The sequence below is a fragment of the Leptodactylus fuscus genome, chromosome 7, assembly GCF_031893055.1.
Source record: "Leptodactylus fuscus isolate aLepFus1 chromosome 7, aLepFus1.hap2, whole genome shotgun sequence".
In the NCBI taxonomy this organism is placed as follows: domain Eukaryota; kingdom Metazoa; phylum Chordata; class Amphibia; order Anura; family Leptodactylidae; genus Leptodactylus; species Leptodactylus fuscus.
The window spans coordinates 122567973-122592561 of record NC_134271.1 but is presented as its reverse complement, the minus strand read 5'-3'; the positions used below and the strand labels follow the sequence as shown (position 1 = coordinate 122592561).

The window sequence follows — 24589 nt, the reverse complement described above, 5'->3', positions numbered from 1 at the left end:
TGGCATCTATATTTTCTAATATGGCGGGTGAGTTCCTCGCTCAAGACCCCTTCTATATACTAAAACAGTACGTAGCTGCAAAGGGTGTATCTTTCTATGGAAGACTAGGCAAGACCATTCATCACATGGTCACTCTTTTTATGGGACATCTTACATGGCCATGATACTTACTGCACGTTGTACGGCCACCTGCCACTTGTTTGGCGATCCCTGGCGGTTTTAGTAGCTCGACACACAGGGCTTAACTGATTCCCAGATGTCTGTAGAAGTAGAGGTTAAGGGGATATCGTCACTCCATAAGGAGAGAACCACCATTAAGGTGTGTGGAGTCTTATTAAGCCACTGTGCAAAGGAACATGGGAAGAATATGCAAATCTGACTTCCATGATGTAATTAGGAAGTCAGTGCCTCAAGTATGCACACCAATAGAGGGCGCTGACTGAGAAAGTGCAAGTCTGTATTCCATGATGTAATTAGGAAGACAGAGTCTCAGTCAAGACATCCAATAGAGGGCGCTCCCTTTAACATCATGCCGACCTTCTCAGAGGCCTTTGTTTGCAATGATGTTGGGATTATAGCAGATACAGTCTTCTCAGCCAAGGACAGCCGTTTCGATGTATTTGCATGTAAAGGCCTCTGAGAAGGTCGGCATGATGTTAAAGGGAGACCCTCTATTGGATGTCTTGGCTGAGACTCTGTCTTCCTAATTACATCATGGAAGACAGACTTGCACATTCTCAGTCAGCGCCCTCTATTGGTGTGCATACTTGAGGCACTGGCTTCCTAATTACATCATGGAAGTCAGATTTGCATATTCTTCCGAAGTAGAGGTTATGCAGTTGAGTCAATAGACCTAACTGTGAATGTACTATTTTTATGCAATAGGTCCTCTGTTAATCTTCCTGAATATTTTTGAGTAAATTCCCAGCAGGGTTAGTAGTTTCAGGGTATCTCTTCACTGTCCCAGTGGAGTCAGACTGACTAGGGACACAGCCCTTTGATAGGTGCATTGAAACATTCAGTTGTCAATTTATTCATACATTTCTTGGAGGAATAACAGAAGCACTGCAAAACACAGACAGGCACACTTATCAAGCCACTTGGGACTTCAAGAGTTTCGGGACATGTGCAAGATTTAATAAATCTTTTGCCTGTTTTCTCTGTAAAATCTCTTCCTCATTTTGAGAGTTTGTCAGGAAAAGGAGTATGGTTTGCTTTAAGTCCACATTTACATGTGCTTATTTTAAAAAGGCACGGAATAGGTCCAAAGACACTAAGTACACGGATGCATAAAAAGGAAACGTCATGTCACACTGGATTGGAATCAGAATTCCATACCTTAAATTTCATGCAAGATTTATGATACAACTATCCTCTGGCCTCGACTTCGTCTGCGGGTTATTGGCGTCGATGATCCGCCTATATTTAGTAAATTGTTGCCGTTGACGGGTTGCCTGCTCTGGTGTTTCCGCAGCTCTTAAGCTGTCCTACTGCTGAACTTGTTGCTCGTACCGTGCCTGTATTGTTCTGGGATCTCAGCAGCTCGCTGGGATGCCATACTATAAGCGTGTTGTTGGCATTGATGATCCGCCTGCTCCGGAGTTTCGGCAGTTCTCAAGGTGGCCTGGCACTGAAGTTGTTCTTCACACCGTGCCTGTGATTGTTTGGGCATCTCAGCAGCTCACTGGGATGCCATATAATGCATGTGTTGTTGACGTCGATGATTTCCCCCCCCCCCTCTTCTCCACTTGAGGAGAACTCTGTGACTTCTGGCTTCCCTCACAGTTCTCATTGTTTGCGACAAATTAGATTTTCTTTTTCCCAGGCATGTTTAAAATTGGCAAACTGCCAATTTGGATTAAAGGTGTTTGCTCGTGTCAGTTTGTCAGCACTGCCTGGAGCAGATTAGATAATATGCAAATGTGTGTGCACAATCCACTGAGGGTTAGCTGAGTGTTTATATAGAGAAATAACAGATCTGGGACCTGAGAAAAGCTGCTGCAAGAGCAGTGTAATATAGTATGTGAACATAAATTCATAACAGACGTGAAGCCATTTCATTTACCAGGATAAAAAGTAGCCTATATTTTAATAGAGGTTCAAATCCGTTCAGCCATTTTTGCGTGATTGAGGAACAAACATCCAAACACACAAACTTTCACATTTATAATATTATATTAGTAGGATAATATTAGTAGGATTGCACCCTTTTAACAAATTAGGTGCACATCCTGGCAAGACAAAAAATAATTTGCGTGGGTACTAAATAACCTCCAGTATTTGTCAAGAAAGATACCTGTGATGTGAATAGTCAAAAAGTGCCGACTTGCATATTGCCTACTCTTCTGGCACCTTTCCGAGATCAGTACAGGACACTATTTGACTATAAGGTTGGATTCACAAACAGCATATATAATACTCTATCCAGCTAACCATAAAATCACATCTGTTACATGTGGATTTGGCTGCAAATTTCATACAAAAGCGCTAACAATCATCTACAACTGATAGGATTCCTCGTACAAGGACAAATCTGCAGTACGTTTAGAATTTGCTGCAAATTATGAAATCCGCATTCATTTACATTGTACTGTACTATAGTAATAATCCGCAATACATGTATACGTAGCTTCATTCGCCTCTCACAAATATAGACTCCGATCAGTGGGACGTCTTGCCTGCCCCTGTTTCGGGAGCCTCCCGGACATTCCAGAGAGCAGGAGAGTATAGTCTTATAATGACATATCTGTAGCATTAACCACTTCAGAGGAGGCATGCTGCTTCTTACTGGACCTCCCGCCACCTCCGTCCAACACTTCACAGTTTTCCCATCTGTATAAGTGTCTTTATTTAATTTCCACTTCCAAAATCATTCAAGGGTTCCATGGTTAATAAATTTTTAGTATGTAAACAGAGATTTCACTCTATTATCATCATGAACGGAATTTGACCCCGTAATATTATTCGTGTCTTAGAGATCCTAGTTCTTTATGCCAAGTGCTTGTAATTCTGTCCATGGTGGATGGTGCCAGGTGTGCGGATACATGTTCTGATCCAACTTCACCTTTGGGTAGTTGTGTCCATATAGAGCTGGACACGTCTGTTTGATAGTGTTATACTCCTGTATTACTGCACATCAAGCTCAATTCACAGTCTGGGAAAGCAGAGTTAGAAAACAAATATGGCTGCCTTATTGCTTCCTCTTAAACACATATACAGAAGTGCATTGAATATTTAGCAATTTAATATATACTTAGACCATTTAATAATTATTTTAAATCAGAGCTACAGCCTAATAAAAATTACTTGGATACCTTTGACTCCCAACTTAAAAATGTAGGAGTCAAAGTTTAGTGCTTAGTTGAAGTTCCAAACATTTTAGTTGCCATGTGCAGCTCTGTTCTCATGTAATAATCTTATATCATAGTAGTTCAGAAACCGGAGGAAACTACTTTAGATTTTTTAATTGTTTTTGGCTTTTATTTGCTGTCACCTTTGCACTTTGCTTTCCATCAATTGTTCTAGATTCACTTGCAGTTTTTGAAGGAACTCGGCAGGGAGGTTGTTCTCGCCATCTTGGAGAACTAAGCACAGATCTTCTGTGGATGTAGGCTTGCTCCAATCCTTCTGTCTCTTCATGTTATCCCAGACAGACTGGATGATGGTGAGATCAGGAATTTGTGGGGGCCGTCTCATCACTTCTAGGACTCCTCCAAAGGGCGGTCACACCAAATATTGATGGGATTTAAATTTTCTTTTTTCTTCCTTCACTTCATTTTTCTAATTTCTCAAAATAAACTACTAAAGGGGTTATCTGTTTCTAACGTTGATGGCCTTTTCTGCATAGATTTCAGTAAGACAGTATCAGGCCTCATTCTCATCTGCATCGGTTATCCGTTCAGGGGAGTCCGCATGGGGACCACCCCAAACGGACTACCGAACGAATTTACAAGTGGTGTGCAGTGAAAGCACACGGACCCCTTAGACTATAATGGGGTCCATGTACTTGCGGCGAGATTTGCGCACGGAACATGTGGACAGGAAAGTACTTCACAATCTACTTTCCATGTGGACTCCCCGAACGACTTAGCAAACGCAGATGTGAACCAAGGATCAGACCCCACATATTTGATTATTGGATAAGGATAGGCCATTAATGTTAGACACCAGATAACCCCTTTAACTCTCCTATTTTTGAAAGCATTCGTACCCATGCCTAAAACTTTTGCACATTACAGTATAAATTAAAGGTAAATTAAAGCTTCTGAAATGTGCCACTAAATAGTGGCATATATTGGCCTTTGACTCCAAATGTCACTCTGTATAGGAAAGTGCAGAAGAATACGTTTTATTATACCAGGAGAAAGTAGGAACACTGATGCATATCAATTTAGCATATGCAAAATCCCAGGGGACCTATGTATATCTCTATCCTAAAATACAGAATAGATCATAACCTAGCGCTGCAGCTTTGCAGCGCTGGAGTCCTGGGTTCAAATCCTGCCAAGGGCAACATCTGCAAGGAGTTTGTATGTTCTCCCCGTGTTTGCGTGGGTTTCCTCCTGGTACTCCGGTTTCCTCCCACACACCAAAAACATACTGATAGGGTATGTAGATTGAGAGCCCTATATGGGACAGTGACTGACAGTGTCTGTGAAGCGCTGCGGAATATGATGGCTCTATATAAGTAAACATAATATAATAATAAATATTGGCAACTTATTACACTTTTTCTTTGTTCAGCACCTTCCATTGTAAGCACATTACTAGATTTTACTCATGTACTTGTTCCCGTTCTGAGTTTTGTTTGGTTAGCCTGTATATTTTATTAGTGATATATAGTTTTTTAATAGTTGCTACATATGAAAAATGAACCATTGAAGCCGGATAGATTAATACTTCTATTATCCAAGTTTACATTGAAAGTGACATTACAAAAACTAACGCTAGACCTGTCGGGCCTGTCTCACCGGTTAAAACTAAGTGTAATTAAATCTGGGTGGATTTGTTCCTCCAGTATCTTTATCCACTAAAAGACTGCTCTAAAGTAGCTTGGAGGCATTATTGTAATCTGACAGGTTACCTCATTGTTGCAGGTAAAGTAAGCAATAAGGAAAGGGTTATAGGTAGGGCGGGGAAATTATAGAATGTCTGCTCAATTAATCGAGGTGACCTTGCTCATATTGATTATTTCACCCATGGCTAAAGGATATGTCAGTAACTGTAACCTATCCAATCAGGACTGCTAATATGGGAATAACCAAAATTTCATGGACCATTCCAGCACGTAGCGTGGGTGCAGTTGGCAGGGGGTAAATAGGATTTCTTATATTATATAGTAGGACACAAGGGACCCCCATTGATCACCTGGTTGAATAGACTGCAGCATTTGGGTGGGGGTGCACTGTGGTGTCTGCACTGAAAACTAAACACAGTGTCTTCTATATAGTAGAGGCCACGCTTGGTATTGCAGCTCATTCCCATTCATTTCAGTGCCTGATGAATGTGACATCTGCAGCACAGGGAAAGGGCAGCAGCAATTGTGACTACCATGTACTCTTCATGTAACAGCTGATCAGTGGGGATTTCTTGGACACCCACCGACCAGCTGTCTGAAAAAAGACACAGGTCTGTAATGTGCAAAGGATGGCATATATCCCTATAAGGTGGATGCAGATGACTCCATAGGGTAAGGATGTGTTTTGATGAAGTTTCTGAAGCCAAATCAAGGAGAACCTATAACCTGTTCTTTTATAGATTCTCTCCCTGTCTGATCCACACATGGTTTGGCTTTAAAAACTGGATAAAAACTTCAACAAGCTTCCCACTCTTATAAGGGGAAATCAGCATACTTCTCAATAGAGTTGAATGCAAGGAAAGAGGATCCAGGGCCTTGATTCTGAGGTTTTCACGGATGACGTGGTGTAAGCTAGAAGAATAGTCGTATAATGAGTCAGTCCTCTGTGCACATGCTGGCCAAATGTAATCTCTGGTTAGGAGTCTCAATCAATGAGTCCTAATACTTTAATTAAAAGTAATAGTAATTCATTCTAGTAGACGTGATGGTCACTAAATGTTTATAGACATCATGTTAAAGCTGCCAAGTTTTAGACAGTGTACAAAAAGGAAACTCTAAGGCTAAGGGCTAGTTTGCACGGTGTTCCACGTGTACACGTGGTGCAGTGTACTGGTGTCCCGTCACAGCATTCTGCTCCGGATTAGGCCCAATTGAATGGGCCTAGTCCGGAGGGTGGTGTCACGAGGCGGAATCTGTCTGAAGAAAGGACAGCTCGCTTCTTTTTTCCCTGAGCTTGCAGAAAAATGAAATAACCGGCTCCCAATATAAAGCAATTTGGGCAAAGTTCAAGTTATGTTAAAACTATAAATCTCTCTGATCAGCTTCTCCTGCAGATGTAGACACATTTAAAGGGATTCTATCATTAGAATCCTTTCTTTCAGGCCTGACACATCAGAATAGCCTTAAAGGGATCCTATCATTGGATACCCTTTTTTTCTGACTAATGCGTAGGAATAGCCTTAAGAAAGGCTATCCTTCTCCTACCTTTAGATGTCTTCTCCGTGCTGCCGTTTGGTAGAAATCGGGGTTTCTTTGGTATGCAAATGCTGCGAGAGAACTCTCCAGCGCCACCTCTATCTTCTTCTGTAGCGGCCTCTCCCTGTGTCTTCTTCCATTCTGGTTTTCAATCTTCTAGGCATGCGCAGTCGGCTCTGCCGTCGGGCCTCAGGCAGAGCCGACTGCACATACCCCACGGCCACAAGAAAATGGCCGCTTACACAATAAAAAATAGTGACGGCACTGGAGAGTACTCTCGCAGAATTTGGGACACCCCCAGTGCTGTTTGAGCGCTGGGTACCACCCCCAGTGCTGCAAGAGAACTCATTTGCATACCGAAGAAAATCTGCCGAAGAATATATACCCAATGGTGGCACAGAGAAGACTTCTAAAGGTAGTAGAAGAATAGCCTTTTTTAAGGATATTCCTATGTGTTATTTAGAAAAAAAGGGTATCCAATGATAGGATCCCTTTAAGAAAGGCTGTTCTTTAGATGTCTAGGCATTGGACTTACAGCCTTCACAATGCAATTTAGACCCGGCATCTGCTGTAATAGAGAGGCGGATGCCGGGTAGACGCTGGCACAGGTGCCTGCAACATCGCTATGCTCCTGCCCTGCATGAAGCCAGCAGCGGCAGGAGCAATGCTGCTATTCCGCTCCTCCGCCTCCCTCCCCTCCGGAATAGCAGCATCGCACCTGCCGCTGCTGGCTTCATGCAGGGCAGGAGCGTAACGATGTTGCAGGCACCTGTGCCGGCGTCTAACCATCCCCGGCATCCGCCTCCCTATTACAGCGGATGCCGGGTCTGTATTGGCGGCCCCTCCCCCCCCAAAGTATAAACTACCCCCCAGGCTCGCTCCCGTGCACTTAGCCCCTCCTCCCTCCCCCATCAGAGCAGCAGATAGATCACTTGACTTTTGACCAGATAAGTCAAGGGATGTGTCAACAGAGAAATGAATGAAGTAAGTTAGTGGACAAACAAAGCAGTTTTGCTGAAGCAATGTATTTAGGAAAAGTCTTACATCCACATTAACAAGCAGTATATATAGGATCCTTGTGATGGGACAACCCCTTTAAGGCTATTCCTACATGGTAGGCCTGAAAAAAAGGATTCTAATGATAGCATCCCTTTAATCTGGCAGGTTCCCTTTAGGAGATTTATTCAGCCCCAATATAACTTATCAAAGCGTTAAATAAAATTTTTATATATGTGTAAAACCTTCTTTCTGAATTATATTTCCCATGAGTCAAGGCTTGCCAGTTTTTCCAGTTTGCGGCCTCCTTCTGGCACAGTCCCTGACTTCATATACTGTAAAATAAACAATACTGACTTATAGCATTATTGAGTAAATGGACAACAACTACATAAACTTCCAATAAACTGCAAATTTCTGAATTGTTTGTCATTTGATGCCCAATTTGGCAACATTTCACAGCCGTTCTTTACTTATAAAAAATTTAATCATTTCAGTACAATCTCTGGTTCAGGCATAAAATATTTTCACTAAGAAAATGGGATTCATAAACTGTCCTCCAATATAATATAAGTATCAAAATTTCATTTATTGTTCATAAATAATTCTTGATGTATAATTCAGTGGAAGGACACTGTAATACCGGCTCAGACTCATGGGTGATTGCTCCAGACTTATGAATACTGCATGCTGCAGAACACAGTTTTCATTGCTGAAATTTCTCCAACAATGAAGTCTCATATGAACATACCTGGATGAGTCAGGACATTTGACTTGCCTGGATCACAGATTAGAGGGATTTTGTCATCCCTTTCACAGTTTTCTACCATAAAAACTGTAAGAATTGTCACATTAAACATGGTTTTAAGCAAAAATTTTGCAACGTTGTACAACTGTATTTCATCTATGGCACTTGTCTGGAAAATGCGTATTGCTTCGAAGGTTGGGTGTTGAGCTTTCCACTAAAAAATATATTAAGGTTTATACCAAAAAACCCTTAGATTTCAAATAGTGGTGCAAAATAATAATAATAAAATATAATTTAAAAGCATCTGCCCGCGACTTCATCTGCGGGTCGGTGTAGGCGCTGAGCCGTGTATATTTAGGCAATTGCTGTAGTGTATGATTCGCCTGCTCCCGCATTTCGTCTCTGTGACATCTTTGTAACTGCGCGTTATACCCAGGTTTGTCCTGGACCCCCAAAACCCAGCTCAGACCCTGGTCTGACCCTGTGCACACCGCCATTTGCAGCCGCGCGCGCTGTGTGTCCGACTGCCTCCGCAAGCACACGCAGGCGGCATGTTCAGCACTCGTCCGGCCGCACATCAGACACCATGTTCAGCCACTCGGTCTGTGTCCGGCTGCCTCCACTATAGTGCCGCCCACAGCATCATGCAAACCAATCGGTGCACGGCTCAAGGGCCTGAGATGACATCATCTTGGGTCCTTGAGCCTACACAGAATACATTAGTTGCGTGTGGTCAGGAAGCTCGGGGACTGACGTGGATGGCAAGTAGCCTATGTTCTAATCCAGGTGTCATTCTATGTATGTGTGAAATTTGTCCGAATTCCGTTTGTCCGTTTTTGCGTGATTGTGGAACAAACATCCAAACACATAAACACACAAACTTTCATATTAGTAGGATAGTATGATTGGTGAGAGTGCTGGATATTAGATAATTCAGTAGTATCAAAATCGTTAAAAAATCCCTTTAAGATTTACATAGACATCAAATTTTAAAGAAAAAAATGTTGTTTTTTTTGGGGGGGGGTTGTAAGAGAGAAAAACAGTCCATTTTGCAAATCTTCAACATGCTATGTCTTGGAAATATTGGAATTTTTCACTGTGCACATCTACATTGGTTCAATCTTGTAATGTTTTTGCAACTAGCCAATCTAAAATTCATCTGACATCAATAGAAGACAACTCAAAAATGTGAGCCTGGATAGCAAATTCCTGAAAATTTCATCTTGTCTTGCTTCGTTCTCATCCCCCACCCACCGATTGTTCTGTTTCTGTTACACCCTTTGTTTTCCCCGGAGTGACTGCAGCCCTTTGATGCACTTTCGCCTTTCCATGTTGCAGTTTTTCCTACATCCAGTCCAAAAGAGCTGCTGTTTCATTTATGGGAAAAGTCAGTAGTTTGGGTAAACCTGAAACAGATGTAAATCTTCTATGTATTTATGTGCATGCCGTAAGTAATGTTTTTTGTTTGTTTTTGTTTTTCTTTACCCTATACACTTCAGTTTACAAACTTCACATACATACAATATAAAATTGGTTTATCAACTGTGCCGGTCCCCTTGTAGAAAGCTACTTCTTGAGCTGTGCGGCTTACTACTTGCCCTAATGCGCCTATTCATCATTATTCTACATATAATAACTGCAATAGGTAACAGTAAATTAGCTAATAGACATCTCCCTCTTCCCCACTATCCTACCTTCTGACCCAACAGGGAGGGACATTAAAAAAGCTGCACAAATACACAGTCCAGTCGCATTAATGTGACCACCTGTCAAAATCCACAATAACCACCTATTGCAGACATGCCGCGGCCACAGATTCTCGATTGGGTTCAAATCCGGGGAATTTGCTGGCCACGGGAGTACGGTAAACTCATCCTGGTGCTTCATGAACCACGCACGTACACTGCGAGCTTTATGACATGTCGCATTGTCCTGCTGGTAGATGCCATCATCCTGAGGAAAAACATTTCGCATGTAGGGGTGAACATGGTCCGCAAGGATAGATGCCTACTTGTGTTGATCCATCGTGCCTTCCACAATGATGAGTGCTGATGACACGTGCCTTCTGTGATTGGTTATTTAACGTTGATGTCAAAAGTAGGCGGTGGTCACATTAATATGACTGGACTGTGTACTTCTAGAATAGTGTAGCTTTCTCCAGTTGTCGAGTACTTGTACTGTTATATAACAGAACGCATTCCTCTATGAAACATGTTGTACAGTGCAGGAGTGCCTGAAAAACTTCCAGTAGCTTCGTCACCCTGCAATTTTTAGATTATGTTTTTAATGAATCACATGAGCTTAATGTGTATATATAATGAGTAAGGGCTAGTCCTGCTGTCCCCGTGAGTTGTTTATATTGTGGATCTGATACTTGGATTACTCTTTTGATATACCATTATATGAACTGGTTATTGCACTTTTACTTTATATTACTACTCCATACTTTTCATCTTGGGTGAATGTGTCTAGATAAAATAATTTTGTGATATTCTGTCACAAGAGGTCTGTCCTGTATGTGTGTTAGTGTCCACCCAGTGGTCGTATTTTAAATTGCACCCTGTCAAGGGTTTTGCTTGCATATCACACTATTGTATTGAATAGGTATCATGAGAAATTGGAGTCTAATTTTAGCTAAGGTGAAGTACATGAGTACAAATGTGATCATTGCTATGTTGTGGGATTATGTCGAATACTCTTTAATTCTTGTCCCATTAGCTGTAGGACTCAGATTGACTTGACATACAAAAGGATTTTCAGCACTGACTTGGATCCTAATGTAATACCATCACCCAATATTCCAGCGTTGCTGACAATTTTGTGTCGGCTGAAGAAGTCTTAAAGTAAATGAATGTGTCTGTGACAATATAGGCAGTTCCAGTTTCTCATAAAATAGTTAGGAATCAGCATGTGCCACTTAATGATATGTAATGTTTTTATGTAATGGCTCTGCGTGGCGCTCAATCTGCTGATATTGGGATGTGAATGGTTCAGTGCTACTCTGGTAATGGGGAAAACTATAGGAAGCTGTGGCTGCTAACCGAAGTGATCCAGTTCTCCTTGTCATAGGGCTGCTAATTGTTCCAGTTCATCCCTGCCTGTGAGCGCCAGCCTCGCTATGCCCACGCTGGATCCATGCTCCTCGCACCCACCGTTCCAGAATAAACGAGCGACATCTGCCCACGAAGTCCTGGGCGCTAGTACGAGCTTCTACCTGCCTAATTACCACTATTAGCATTTTACAGCTCATCTCACTTTTCTTGCTGGGTGAGCTGTGCTGCTTCAGCACAAATAATCCGTGTGTGCGCTCCGCTCGTGTCCTGGGCACTGTTCATATTCATTCCTTTCCCTACTATGTCATCCTAAAAGAATAAACAAAGGAACCTAGTCTGTGCCCTAACAGGGAACTCTTACACAAACTTATGCATGCAGATAAGAGAGGTGTCATGTCCTGGGGAACATGATTTTACACAATGGAGTAACCTGTTTAATATAGGAAGTAGCAACATGATGCCAATTGTAATCGTCATCCAAGATGCAGAGTTTAGGACACGTCTACACAGACACATAGTACTGGTCCTAGTAAGGCTCTGTTCACATTACATTACATTAAATTACATCACATTACATTTATGGTCTTCATTTACTAGACAGATGCAGGGCTAAAGGGCACTTGAGATTAATGGAACCATTGGGACATCCTTAAAAAGAACCTTTCACCAAGTCCCCAAAATCAACTGTTCGTATACTTCAATATGTGCTGATCTACTCATTCTGACGCAGTTTAAATTTTTTTTCTAACCCCCACTGTTCCTTACCAATTGTTGTTAGCATCCAGTATGCTAATTAGACACTACTGTCAGGTGGGCGGTACATAGCTATCTGCTCCAGTCCTGGATTGCCTAGAGAGCAAAATTGGCACATTTGAGTTCTGAAATTAGAAGCACAGATTGCTCAGGGACATATAGCGGCAATAGAAGGAATTCCAACCAAAGTGTCAAGTATTTAAGGATGGAAAGGTGAAAGGTCCTCTTTAACTAGGCCATACACTGATGATCAAAGTTGGCCAAAATGGCCAATATTCATTTATGAAAGTACAGCAGACTTTTTTTTTTTTTTTTATGGCCAGGTGCTTATTCACACTAGAGTTTCAAAGCTATCTATAGAAAATAATGGAATCTATTCAAACAACCGATACATTTTATTTATTTTTTTTTTTGACCAATGCATTAAAAAACAGAACGTGCTGTTTCTTAAGCCGTTGTCATGTATCCCTCAATATACTGAAATCTATGAGGGATCTGAGAAAACGAATTACACTCGGATGTATACTCAGACATGAAAAAGGTACTATTGTCTCAATGAGTTCAATGACATATCCAATATATTGAAACTTTTCATCTGTCGATCTTCAATGAATAAAACTGTTTGGCATGTATTCTACCAATTGTCCCACCATCAATTGATCAGGGAAGTAGTGAGGACTCTCACTGCCTTTCGTAGGAGTTCTTTCAAGATTCTCTTCTTTTTACTTAGGAATCTTAGGCGACGTTCACACGGGGCTAGGGACCCTGTATTTTGGTCCTGATTCTGTGCGGGAAGCCGCGTCAGAATAGGACCAAAATGCGCCTACCGCAGCTGTCGCGGCTCCCGCTCCAGAGTAGGCCCAAATGAATGGACCTAGTCAGGAGGGTGCTGTTGTGAGGCGGATGCCATGGCTGAGTGAGCTGCGGAATCTGCCTGAAGAAAGGGCAGCTCGTTTCTTTTTTTTCGCTAGCAGGAACAAACCTCTAGCGGAAAAAAGAGCGCTAGCGGTCTGCATAGACCTCTATTGTGAAGGGGCGGATTTTGAGGAGGATTCCCCGTGTGAATGAGCCCTTACAGGACAGTATGTGGTAGAGAGGCAGGGACTCCTAGCATCATAGATAACTATAAAGGTAAAAGTCTGTTTCCTGGCATAGTATACGTGCTGGTAAAGCTGCGAAAGGTTCATGGCTGAGACACAGTTAGTGTGAAACCAGCTTATAGCCATTTGTGGTCTGGACAGCTGAGGGGTCTTATGTTTTATGAGCTTAAGAAATGTACTTGGTTTCGTTTGTTGGTGGTCACTTTTATAGGTCCAGGTCATTATAGGAAGGGTTATCCTCTTACGTAAGAACACAGAAATAGTCCGGGACAGTATATGTACAAGAAGATAACGCAGCAACAATAAGGACAACATGGCTGGGTTTCTGACAAGTGTCCGATCATGGAATGTTTCTGCGTTCATGGTCGTATTCATTGGCAACGTATCAAGACAACAGTCTGTCACTGCTAAGATGGTTAGAGAAAATCTATAAAAATTTGCAAAATTTTTAATAACTTATATTTGCAAAAATGTTTAATTGTCTACAAACTTAAATATAGTTATTCATTAGAAAACCCCTTTAAGAAAAGCTTGTTGTTGCGGCCATTCACAGCGCAGCTTTTATTTCATGTAGTGTCTGTGCTTGGTTGCTATTGGAAACCAAGACGGTTATGCCTGCATTGTGTTAAGATGAAGATGTGCCCTATAAATACCCTTCAGTAGAGGATTTGGGGCCTTGCCCCTGCCAATCATCACCGCAAATTGTCTTCTACTTCTCTAATTCCCCTCTTCTAAGCACAGAGATGTCTGCCAGCTGCATATTGAAGACACGCGTATAGAGTAGGAGGTGATGAGTAACGTAAAGGAAGTTTTCCACATCTGCAGACGCATAAGGCCTCATTTATAACAAACTGCATCAGGCACCCATAATAACATATGCAGATTTGGTTTTTACAGTATCAATGTAAGGAGTGGTTCCTAAATAGTGCATGAAATTAACCCCTTAGCGACCCTTGACGTAACTGTACGTCATGGGTCGCATGGGGATGTATGGAGCGAGCTCACACGCTGAGCTCGCTCCATACACGGCAGATGCCGGCTGTATAATACAGCCAGGACCTGCCACTAACAGCAGCGGTCGGTGCCCGAGCCGATCGCTGCTGTTAACCCTTTACACACTGCGGTCAAACGTGACCGCAGTGTGTAAACGGCGCCAGCGGCATGGGCGCCGCCATGTTTCGCCGATCGCCGCCCTCCTGAACGTCACATGAGGACGGTGATCGGTTGCTATGACAGCTGGAAGCCTATTGAAGGCTTCCAGGCTTGTCTCTGCCCGAGATCTATTAGACGATGCCAGAGGCAGCCTCTAATAGAAGTGCTGCGATTTTGCTATTCACTGCAATACTGTAGTATTGCAGTGAATAGTATGAGCGATCAGACCCCCTAGGTTTCAAGGTACCTAAGGGGTCTGATCATAAATGTAACAGAAGAAAAAAAAAAGTTTTTAAAAGTATTAAAAAAAAATATATATATATATAAAAGTTCAAATCACCCCCCTTTCCCTAGATTACCTATAAAAGTAATTAAAGAACATTAAACAAATATATTAGGTATCCCCGCGCTCCAAAATGACCGAACTATTAGAATATTAAAACATTTATCCCGTACTGCGAACGGCGTAGCGGCCAAAAAAATAAAAACAGCCAAAAAGCGTTTTTTTCAACACTTTGCCGCCTATAAAAAAATTGAATAAAAAGTGATCAAACCATCAGATCTTTCCCCAAATGGTATCAATAGAAACGTCATCTTGTCCCGCATAAAAAGACACCACAACCAGCTCCATACATGGAAATATGAAAAAGTTACAGGTGTTAGAACATGACACAAATTTTTTTTTCTATTTTGCAAAGTTTATCATTTTTTTTAAAAGTATCAAAACATTTCAAATACTATATAAATTTGGTATCACCGCGTTCGTACTGACACGTAGAACACAGGTAACATGTCATTTGTACCAAACAGTGAACGCTGTAAAAATTAAACCCATAAGAAAATGGCGCAAATGCATTTTTTCTCCAATTGCGCCTCATTCTGAATTTTTTTCCAGCTTCCCAGTACATTGCACAGCATATTGAATGGTGCCATTACAAAGTACAATTTGTCCCGCAAACAATAAGCCATCATGTGACTCTGTGAACTGAAAAATGAAAAATTTATGGCTCTTGAAATGTGAGGAGGGAAAAACGAAAATGCGAAACCAAAAAATGGCCGGTCCTTAAGGGGTTAAAGGGCTTTTCCCACCAACCCAAGTTATCCCCTATCCATAGGATCACTGGGGGTCCCACTACTCAGATCCGCACTGATCAGGCGAGCAGAGGAATGGGCTGCGTGCCCAAATACAGTGGTTGATCAGAACCACACACCCCTACATTCATTTCAGTGGAGATTGTCAAAGTACATACACTTTGGTGGGAAAACCCCTTTAAATGCCTAGAGTGGACTTGTATGGACTCCATGCACCGCCATATGGTGTTTCTGTGAGGCATATTTTCCTCTAGAAATATTGCTTACTTATGTAATATGACATGACCTTGGGCAATCCTCTGTGCATGCCTCTATATCAAATCAGGCACATGGAGGTACAATATGGACACTCAGCTTTTTGGTGCCCATGTACATATCTATACAATGCATATCCATAGCCATGCTTTGATTTCCAGGGTTCTCTTGTCTCTACAAAGCTCCACATTTATTAGGTCTCTAGTCTAGTCCAAGTTTATATCACCTATTAGTTGTCTTTTCTGTGCACAATAATTTTATGCCAATATTTATCACATATAAGACACAACCTTTTTACTGCAAAGCATTGCTCACGTGTAGAACAATATGGGAAAAAAATCCGTGTCAAAATGCACAATATTTTGTCATATTTTATTCGAGTATTTGTCTCCCAATAGTAAATCTGCTACCCCGTGTTCTTATACAAGCTCTGTACTAGATGTATGGCACTAGTAGATTCATATTGATAGAGTAGATATTGATGGCCTTTAGGATATTATGGTCTTTAGGATAGGTCAGAGGGGGTCAACTGATATCCTCATGTAGGCAGAAGCAGACTGCACTGTACATTGTGTAGTGGCCAAACTGCATGATCAAATGAATGGGAGCTGAGTTGCCATAACACAGCATAGCCACTACACAGTGTACAGATCAATTCATACATCTGCATATTACATTAAATTTCTCATACCACCCCCGTGGACCCAATAGCACCCTTAGCAACCTAAGGATCGGCATTGTATGTGAGCTAATGTTCCATATACTGTAATGTACTGAATGCACTCCTGAACTCCAAAACACATTCATTTGGAGTCGGGAAGGAATTTTTTTCCCCTGAAATGGGACAATTGCCATGAGCCTCATGGGGTTTTTTTGCCTTTCCCTGGAGATTGTAGGGTTATAGGTTGGACTTGATGGACTGATGTCTTCATCCAACCTCATCTAATATGTAACTATTTAGAGAATCAATACATAATTGGTGTTCTAGACTTCTATATTGGATTTGTCTTTCTATAAATGTAACTTCTAGGAGTTGTGAAAAGTTCTACAATTTTCTAATCCATGTTCTGTATCAATTCCTCATGGGTTTTCTAAATCTCTGCTTACTGTCAGTCCATGGTCATGTGATACCCAGGTGTATTTATCACATGACCATAGACCGATTTGTATCTACAGAAAGTAAACTAATAACAGCAAGCAGAGATCTAGAAAACCGTGACAAATTGATCCAGAAAAAATGTTGGATTTTTTATTTTTTAATGTAGATTCTGAGCCCCATATAGGGATCCCAATGTAATTTTTTTCCCTATCAGTTTGTCTTTGTAGAATGGGAGGAAATCCACGCAAACACGGGGAGAACATACAGATAAGCAGATATTGTTCATGGCGGGATTTAAACCCAGGATTCCAGTGCTGCAAGGAAATTTGTTGGAAAATTGTAGAACCTTTTATTACACAAACAATAACGTTTATTTCCAGAAACTGGACAACCCCTTTAAGTCAAACATTTCCCAGCTAATGCTAGGTTCATACTTGCGGTTGGCTGTCTGTAGTTCGGGTCCACACAAGGACCTGAAAGACGAAGAGCCTGTTGAGTTAGAAAGCAATTGCCCGAGCACTTCCTCAAACTCCATAGACTCGGCGTTGCATTACAGGACAAAATGAAGGTGTGATACATGTAGAGGTTTTTCTTTTCCTAAAATCTCCATTGTTTTACACTTTTATTCCGTTTGCATCCATGCATAAAATTGTTTATTTTACATGAAAACTCAGTGTAACTTGGGAATATATAGGCTATTCATAAAGCGTAAACGGGAAAATGAAAGGTACGTGACTTTTTTAGTCTTTTGTGGTTGTGTTCTGCCTCCTCCCTCAGTGCAGCAGCCGCACTGCCTGTCAGAACTGTGTATCTGCGGCATTCTCTTTTGTTATTACCTGTGTCAGGAGGTGGCTGCTTGAACAGATGTCCTGCTTCCAGTCTGCGCTGGGAACCTTCCCTCCTGCAGATGCTGATGAATGTTTCCTGCCTAAGGGAAGATTCTGTGTCTGCAGATAGATCTGCTCATCACAGTACAGCATCTGAACAGTATACAGTGACCAGTATATTGTGCAGACGGCTACAGAGGTCCTGTACTGCAGATACATTATGCTAATATGTGGATAAAAATCACTTTACTAGTCAATCTACACAATTGTTCTTATTAATTACCTAAATGTATTGACCAAATTCATAAGATTAGATGGAAGCTCTATAGAGTGCATGCACATTTTTTGGGGGATTTTTAATATATATTTTAATGGGTGGGGTGACGGTGGCTGAATTAACTGTGTAGTCCGAAGGAAAATATTCTTCCCTGTTCTCTACTTTATGTACAAAATTATGGGCACCATGGTGGCTCAGTGGTTAGTCTTGGAGTCCTAAGTTCAAATCTAGCCAAGGACAACATCTGCAAGGAGTTTGTATGTTCTCCCCATGTTTGCGTGGATTTCCTCCGACCCTCCAAAGACATACTGATAGGGAACTAGCGTGAAAGTTATAATCATGTAATGTGCAAGCAGCACTTTTCTCTCCCAATTTTTTGTGTGGAAACCACACGGACCCCGTTATAGTCTATGGGGTCCACAGGTTTCCTTAGGTAACCAGTTTTTTTATGCAGATTAGGTTTCCGTTAAAGGGATCCCTGAACATAAACCCACACACAGATGTGAACGGCCTTACAGTTGATATTATTATTGTGTCGCCCCCTAGACCAATTAGTTGCTTCATGGAGACACTTGTCCGGTTGATTGGTAGAGTGAGCATTCCTAAAAATTATTCTGATTGCTCAGGATGAATAATCTGACACCTAATTGGATTGATCATCTACAAAGAAGATCTCTTCGTTTCCATCTGCTGTCACACTAAACTAGGTGTGCTCCGGTTGTACTAATCTGTACATTAAGCAGTCAAGTTCTACATTGTCTGCAACTATTGTATTTTGCAGCAGGCATTTCAATTGTTAAAATTTTCCTACTTTGGGGCTAGCACAAGCTTTACAAACTTGCAGCTGTACTGGAGAAGCAGTAGAGAATGGATTTGACGTCATGGTCGGCCATGCGGGAATAGCAATTAGTCTGTTGTCTGCAGCTTCATTAGACATAGTGGAAGGGAGAGTTTAGACGAGGACTGGAACGTGAATGGCTGCTGCAATGGATTTTGCGTTATGGTCAAAAATGTATGTTTTATTTGTTTGTTTTGGAGATTTCTATAAAATTTCTTGGTGCATATTAATTTATGTGAATTGTACTAAGCGCAAGTGTCAGTTTGCACAATTTTGATTTATTTTTCCCCTCTTTAACCCCTTTAGGTGAAGTTCCACCTTAATACCGTACGATATGTCCGCTAAAGCCACCATTAGCAAGGAGGTCTTCTCCCCCCAAGATGAGCGTATGCTGGGGGCTGTGCTTGTAAAACGAAGGACCAAGAAAAAAATTCCATTCCTAGCAACAGGAGGACAAGGAGAATACCGCACATACATCTGTTTATCAGGTAATCTGAAGATTAATTAAATGTGTATTTTTTTGCGACTCCACTCTTTTGAATGGCATAGACAGCTAGACAATACCGCAAACTTCTATTATATTTTTATTAGAAATAAATGCCTCTCTCAGCCCTTATCAGACTGTCTCCCTTTCTTTCAGGCTAGGTTTGGGTTTCATTACTGAGAGCACAGGCATACTTGGCCAAATGAGAGGGGAATAGTGAAGAATAGCTGTCCGATCAACAGCCGTCTAAGGCTAGGTTCACATCTGCTTTTGGTTTTCCGTTTAGGGGCTCCAATTGGGGACCCTCAAACGGAAACCTAACCCGCTTAAAAAAGCAGTTACAGGGGGCCACACGGTGGCTCAGTGGTTAGCACTGCAGCCTTGCATCACTGGAGTCCTGGTGTTCAAATCCCGCCAAGGGCATAAAACCATCTGCAAGGAGTTTGTATGTTCTCCCCGTGTTTGCATGGATTTCCAACCCATATTCCAAAGACATACTGATAGGGAAAAAATGTACATTGTGAGCTCTACGTGGGGCTCACAATCTACATTTAAAAAAAAAAAAAAAGCAGTTACCCACAGAAACCTGCGGACCCCATAGGCTATAATAGGGTCTGCATGGTTTCTGCTCCATTTCTGCCTGAAAAGTGTGAAAAAAATGCAGAGAGAAAAGTGTTGCTTGCCCCGCTTTTCACTCCACTTTTTTCATGCGGAGAGGGGAACGAAATCCCCGTACAGAGAGCCAATACCCAGCCTTACTCTGAAAACTCCTCCTCTGTCTGATGAGATGACTCATGTCAGTAGATCTCTAAGTAGAGGGGATGGGGAACAAGTGAGAAAGGAGTGCAGAAGATAAGAAAAGAGACAATGGACAGGAGCTTTCTATCACAACCAAAGCGCTTTAGTCACATCTGTACATGTCAGTACTTCTCTTCAGATCTCCTGCATGTTCCTGGGGCTAGTCTCAGTCCTTGAGAAAGATCTATAATCTACAGATATAACAAGCAAAAAAATTGCAGAGTATAAGACAAATAATGAACAGAAATAGTGTTACCCTCATGTACACACAAATAACCGCTTATCTTGAAAAGACAAGCGAATTAACAAGTATACTTTAAAGGAATTGAAACCTGCATCAGGGGTCAGGCCCTTAAATGGAACTGTCACCATGAAAATGCTGGGTAATCTGCAGGCAGCACGTTATAGAGCAGGATTTGCTGAGCGGATTGATATATTTTCTGTACTTGCCAGGGTCCCTTTCCACTTCCCCTGCCCTCCCTAAACTATTCACTCACTCTGAATTTACTGTTAAGCAGTTCTTGAGAGATAGACAGATACATGTTGCTGGGGAGAGAGACCGAGACAAAAACACACAATGAATGATGATGCTGCTGCTGCCAGTGAGTGTTTTATCTCACTACACTGTACAAGATAGTTAAACCGCAGGATCTACTCATCACCAGACATTGTAAAAGCTCCCTCCACCCACTGTCTCTGGGAAAACTGATAAAACTGCCATATACTAATATACAAACGTGACTGGTTATTCTGAAAAGTCACCCGAATTGACTGTTCAGTGGTATAGTCACTTTGCATATATCGTGGCTAAATAGCTACCTACGTTACCTAGCTATGTATCATAGTACATTACCTAGCAATGTATCATAGTAGCCATTGTTGATCCACTTACCTAGTGTTTATATGGAAAAACAGAAATCTGAGGCTCCCCCTAAACCGTGCCAGTGTCTGTAATTAGACAGTACAGTGTAAGTGAATGGAGCGGGCACAGCTGGCATGTAACTCGTCACCTTCTCTCTGCCTACGCCTTTCTGATGGCAACATAAGTACTAATCTTTTTTCACGGCATGCTGTGCCATTTTGTCCAAAGAAATCCCATGCCCAATGAAAGACCTCATTATAGTTAGAGAAATCTGTCTAGTGCCATTGGTATCCAACACGTCCAGGATCTGGTTCTTCTGTTATTTTAGTTGTACCGCTCCTATGATGGAGCAGTACGATGGAAATATCCAACGGAGGTGTGATCAGAGCCTAAGGAGGTACGTCATGGTACTTTACATACGCAGGACCAAATCGAAAGACACAAAACCCCTCCTTTGTGTTAACAAAATTTATGTTTCTATTCCAAATTGGCTAATCTCCTTGTTTATTGTGATCTGCAGGAATACAGTGCATATTACTGCTTTTATGTGCACAATATGGTAGACTGGCATCAGAAAGCACTCAGTAGACAGGTACCTTTTATAATGGCAGAGTGTCTTGTGCGTTCCCATTGAGATGCGGGTAACGTATCGCAGGCTACTAATTAAAATATCAAGCAGGATAGTCTTTTTTTCGCGCAGTGTCTGTAAAATGAAACGGTTCCTCTTTGCATGTTCACGGACCCTGAGCACTACATTGTAAAGCATGTCTTCCACTTGACAGAAAGTCAATGCAGAGTGTTCATTCTTTACGCCCACTTCTTGAGCTCCTAAATTATGTGTCTGCTAATAGGAATCTATTTTAAAGACTTCTGAAATGTAGCGGTTTAATATATAACTTGTAAAGGATGTTCTATAGGAAAGTGTTTAGGTTCTGTGGTTTTAAATAGAGTACGGTCCATGAGGAATACAGAAATAGAACGTTTACAGCATTTTTTTTCCCCCGTATTGATTTTATTTTGCGGTATGTACAGCCTGGTATATTTCCAGATTTGCAATGCAAATGGCTAGCCCTTAGTCTTGCCTGAGTTAAGGCCCTATTGCATGACGATTGGGCCAATTATTGGATACGAAAGTTTATAGAAATATTCTTCCTGATATAAGCGAGAAAAGCGGAGACACCGAGCGCTCTGAGTCATGTAAGTCACGGATCGTGAAAGAATTATGACAAACTAGTGGAATAACCAGTTGGCCTCTCACCTTATAGGGTTGTGAGCAGTCACAACCCCTTTAGTAGCTTTGAGATGGATGGTCCAGGTGAGAGTGGCATCCGATCTGATGATGCATTGGATAACCGGAGGAGAAATGCATGAAGAACAAGAACCTGAGGTTCGTGATGGAATGAGGATCTGCACTCACTGGTGAAGAAATGATACAGGAACTGGAATATCCAATGTGGAGTAGTTTTATTGAAGAACATAAAACAGCACAACGCCTTTCTCAAGTGCATATGTGCAGGACACATCGGGCCAGATGCCTGGGTTGGCCCGAAACGCGTCGTACTGTTTTATACTCTTCAATAAAAATACTCCACATTGGAGATTCCAGTTCCTGTATCATTTCTTCACCAGTGAGCGCAGATCTTCACTCCATCACGAACCTCAGGTTCTCGTTCTTCACTCTTCCTGATATAAGGGCGGGTTTTATATGGGGCTTTTCCCACTAAAACGAATGTGGTGTTATATTAAATGTACATGAGTTTCTAAAAACCACATGCATTTTTGAAAACATACATAAATTTTATATATTTTAATCAAAAATGGAGCCCCTTTCAGCCAATTTGCATAAATGCTATTTTTCATGAAAAATGAACTGGAATACAGAATAAGAAAGACATTTGGAAAGTGTAAAAGCCACCCATGCAGGACTTTTTTTCTTCCATTACAAAGGTAAACCAACTTGACTGAAGATGGCTTCCGGCATGTTTTATACATTAGTGTCAATGGGAATCAGTCTGTGACCATTCTCTGCAACAATTTAATGTCCATTACTGTCATCCTATGACGCAAGACAGCAACGGACATTAACAACGGTAGTGTCAATCCACCTTACAGTATTATTATATTTATATATATATATATATATATATATATATATATATATATATATATATATATATATTTTACCTTACCGTAAGGAGGGTCCAAATTAAAATCACATATAGGGCACACGATGCAGGGTTACAATTATATTTAGGATGATATTTTAGCAATGAATTCAGAGCTGTTGGGTGATTAAAATAACATTAAGCATTGCCATTGTTGGACTATCAGGTGCTGGAGTAAATGAGTTTTACTGTGCTGGAGTCTAGTTCCCATCTGTTCCTATTTTTTTTTAACCAAAATGCAGACAAATCTGAGGCAATACTTAAAGTGGCCATTATGAAATTCTTGGACAGTACTGTAACCACCCTGCAGTGAAGCCAAGATGCCAGGGGCCCGCAATGTAAACTCTCTAAACATAGGCTACTTTGCCACTGTGATAAGTCTATTTTTGCAGTATGTGTTGGGAAACTGCTGTCGTGTATGTCAGAAGTATCCAGAGATCACCTTTCAGGCCGACTTCAGCCTTTGTTGCGCTGCTGTATGTCTGTATACCTTTTTCTGCAGACTGCACTATTATACCTGTAGATCTTTACCCTGTTGGGGAGTTCAGAGTTAAGTAAAGATAGGCCCTTATATAAAACTGGAGAGAAGATTCAGAGAATGTGTCTTATTCTGGACGAACCAGCACAGTTAATTGATTTTACTATAGTTAATTTCCCATGAGGTGTCATTGCAATGTAAGGCCATCAATATCAGATTGTTGGGGACAGACTAGCAGCAACCTTGCAGATCAGCTGTTTGAAGGAGTCATAGCACTGCGCCTCTTCAAAACTTCTATCTATCTATCTACCTGCATGTTGTCTACTTAGTAGCAGCAGTTTACGATATTGCAGCATCATTGTTTTCCCTTTAAAGAGTACCTTCCACCACCACCAATTTAAGTTGTTAACTTTTGTGAATAGCCTCTACATTACTGATTCCACCATAGTTGGAATTTTCTCTGTAGTGCTCACCATTCCTGAGCAACAATGCAGGTGGTTTTGGTGGTTGATGTGCTATTGAAGTTCTGTACTGTCATATGGGCAGTGTCAGGCAGGGGGCATCATTGAGAGCTCCAATAAGAGACAACCAATATCAGAGCTTAAAATCACACCCCTTGCCTGCTCCTGCCTGACACCTCCCTCCTGACAGTACACAGTTTAAATAAAGTAGAACATCATTCACAAAAAGTAACAGCATTGATTGTTTGGGAATGGTGGGGGCTAGAGAAAAAAAATCCAACTGTTCTGGAAACAGCAGCTATTAAAATATATGTAAAGAACCAAATTTGTTGGAAGTGGTTGAAGGTCCTCTTTAACTGAGGCAAAGCTGTTCAGCAGGGGTGTGAAGCGTCTCATAAATGTTTGGCATCTGCAGAATTTTTCGTCCTTTTTAAAGTTTTTCTCCAGCAGATATATTGAATGACGCCAGATAAACAGATACCAATTACATAAACTGCTTTTAGTATTCCCTAAAGTATTTTGCACTCGGTATATTTTGGGATGAATCCCACTACATTAGAAGATAATGCACATACTGACATTGCTTAAAAATAAGTTT

General features: G+C 41.4%; 1 protein-coding gene across 1 annotated transcript in view; it reads left to right on the top strand.

Annotated features, from left to right (window-relative positions):
- Positions 1–24589, top strand: part of STXBP6 (syntaxin binding protein 6) — a 52067-nt gene that overhangs the window by 8492 nt on the left and 18986 nt on the right. The window contains exon 2 of the mRNA XM_075283014.1: positions 19050–19231. Within this exon, the coding sequence (XP_075139115.1) occupies positions 19078–19231 (154 nt within the window). The 5' untranslated portion in view covers positions 19050–19077. The remainder of the gene's footprint in view (positions 1–19049; positions 19232–24589) is intronic.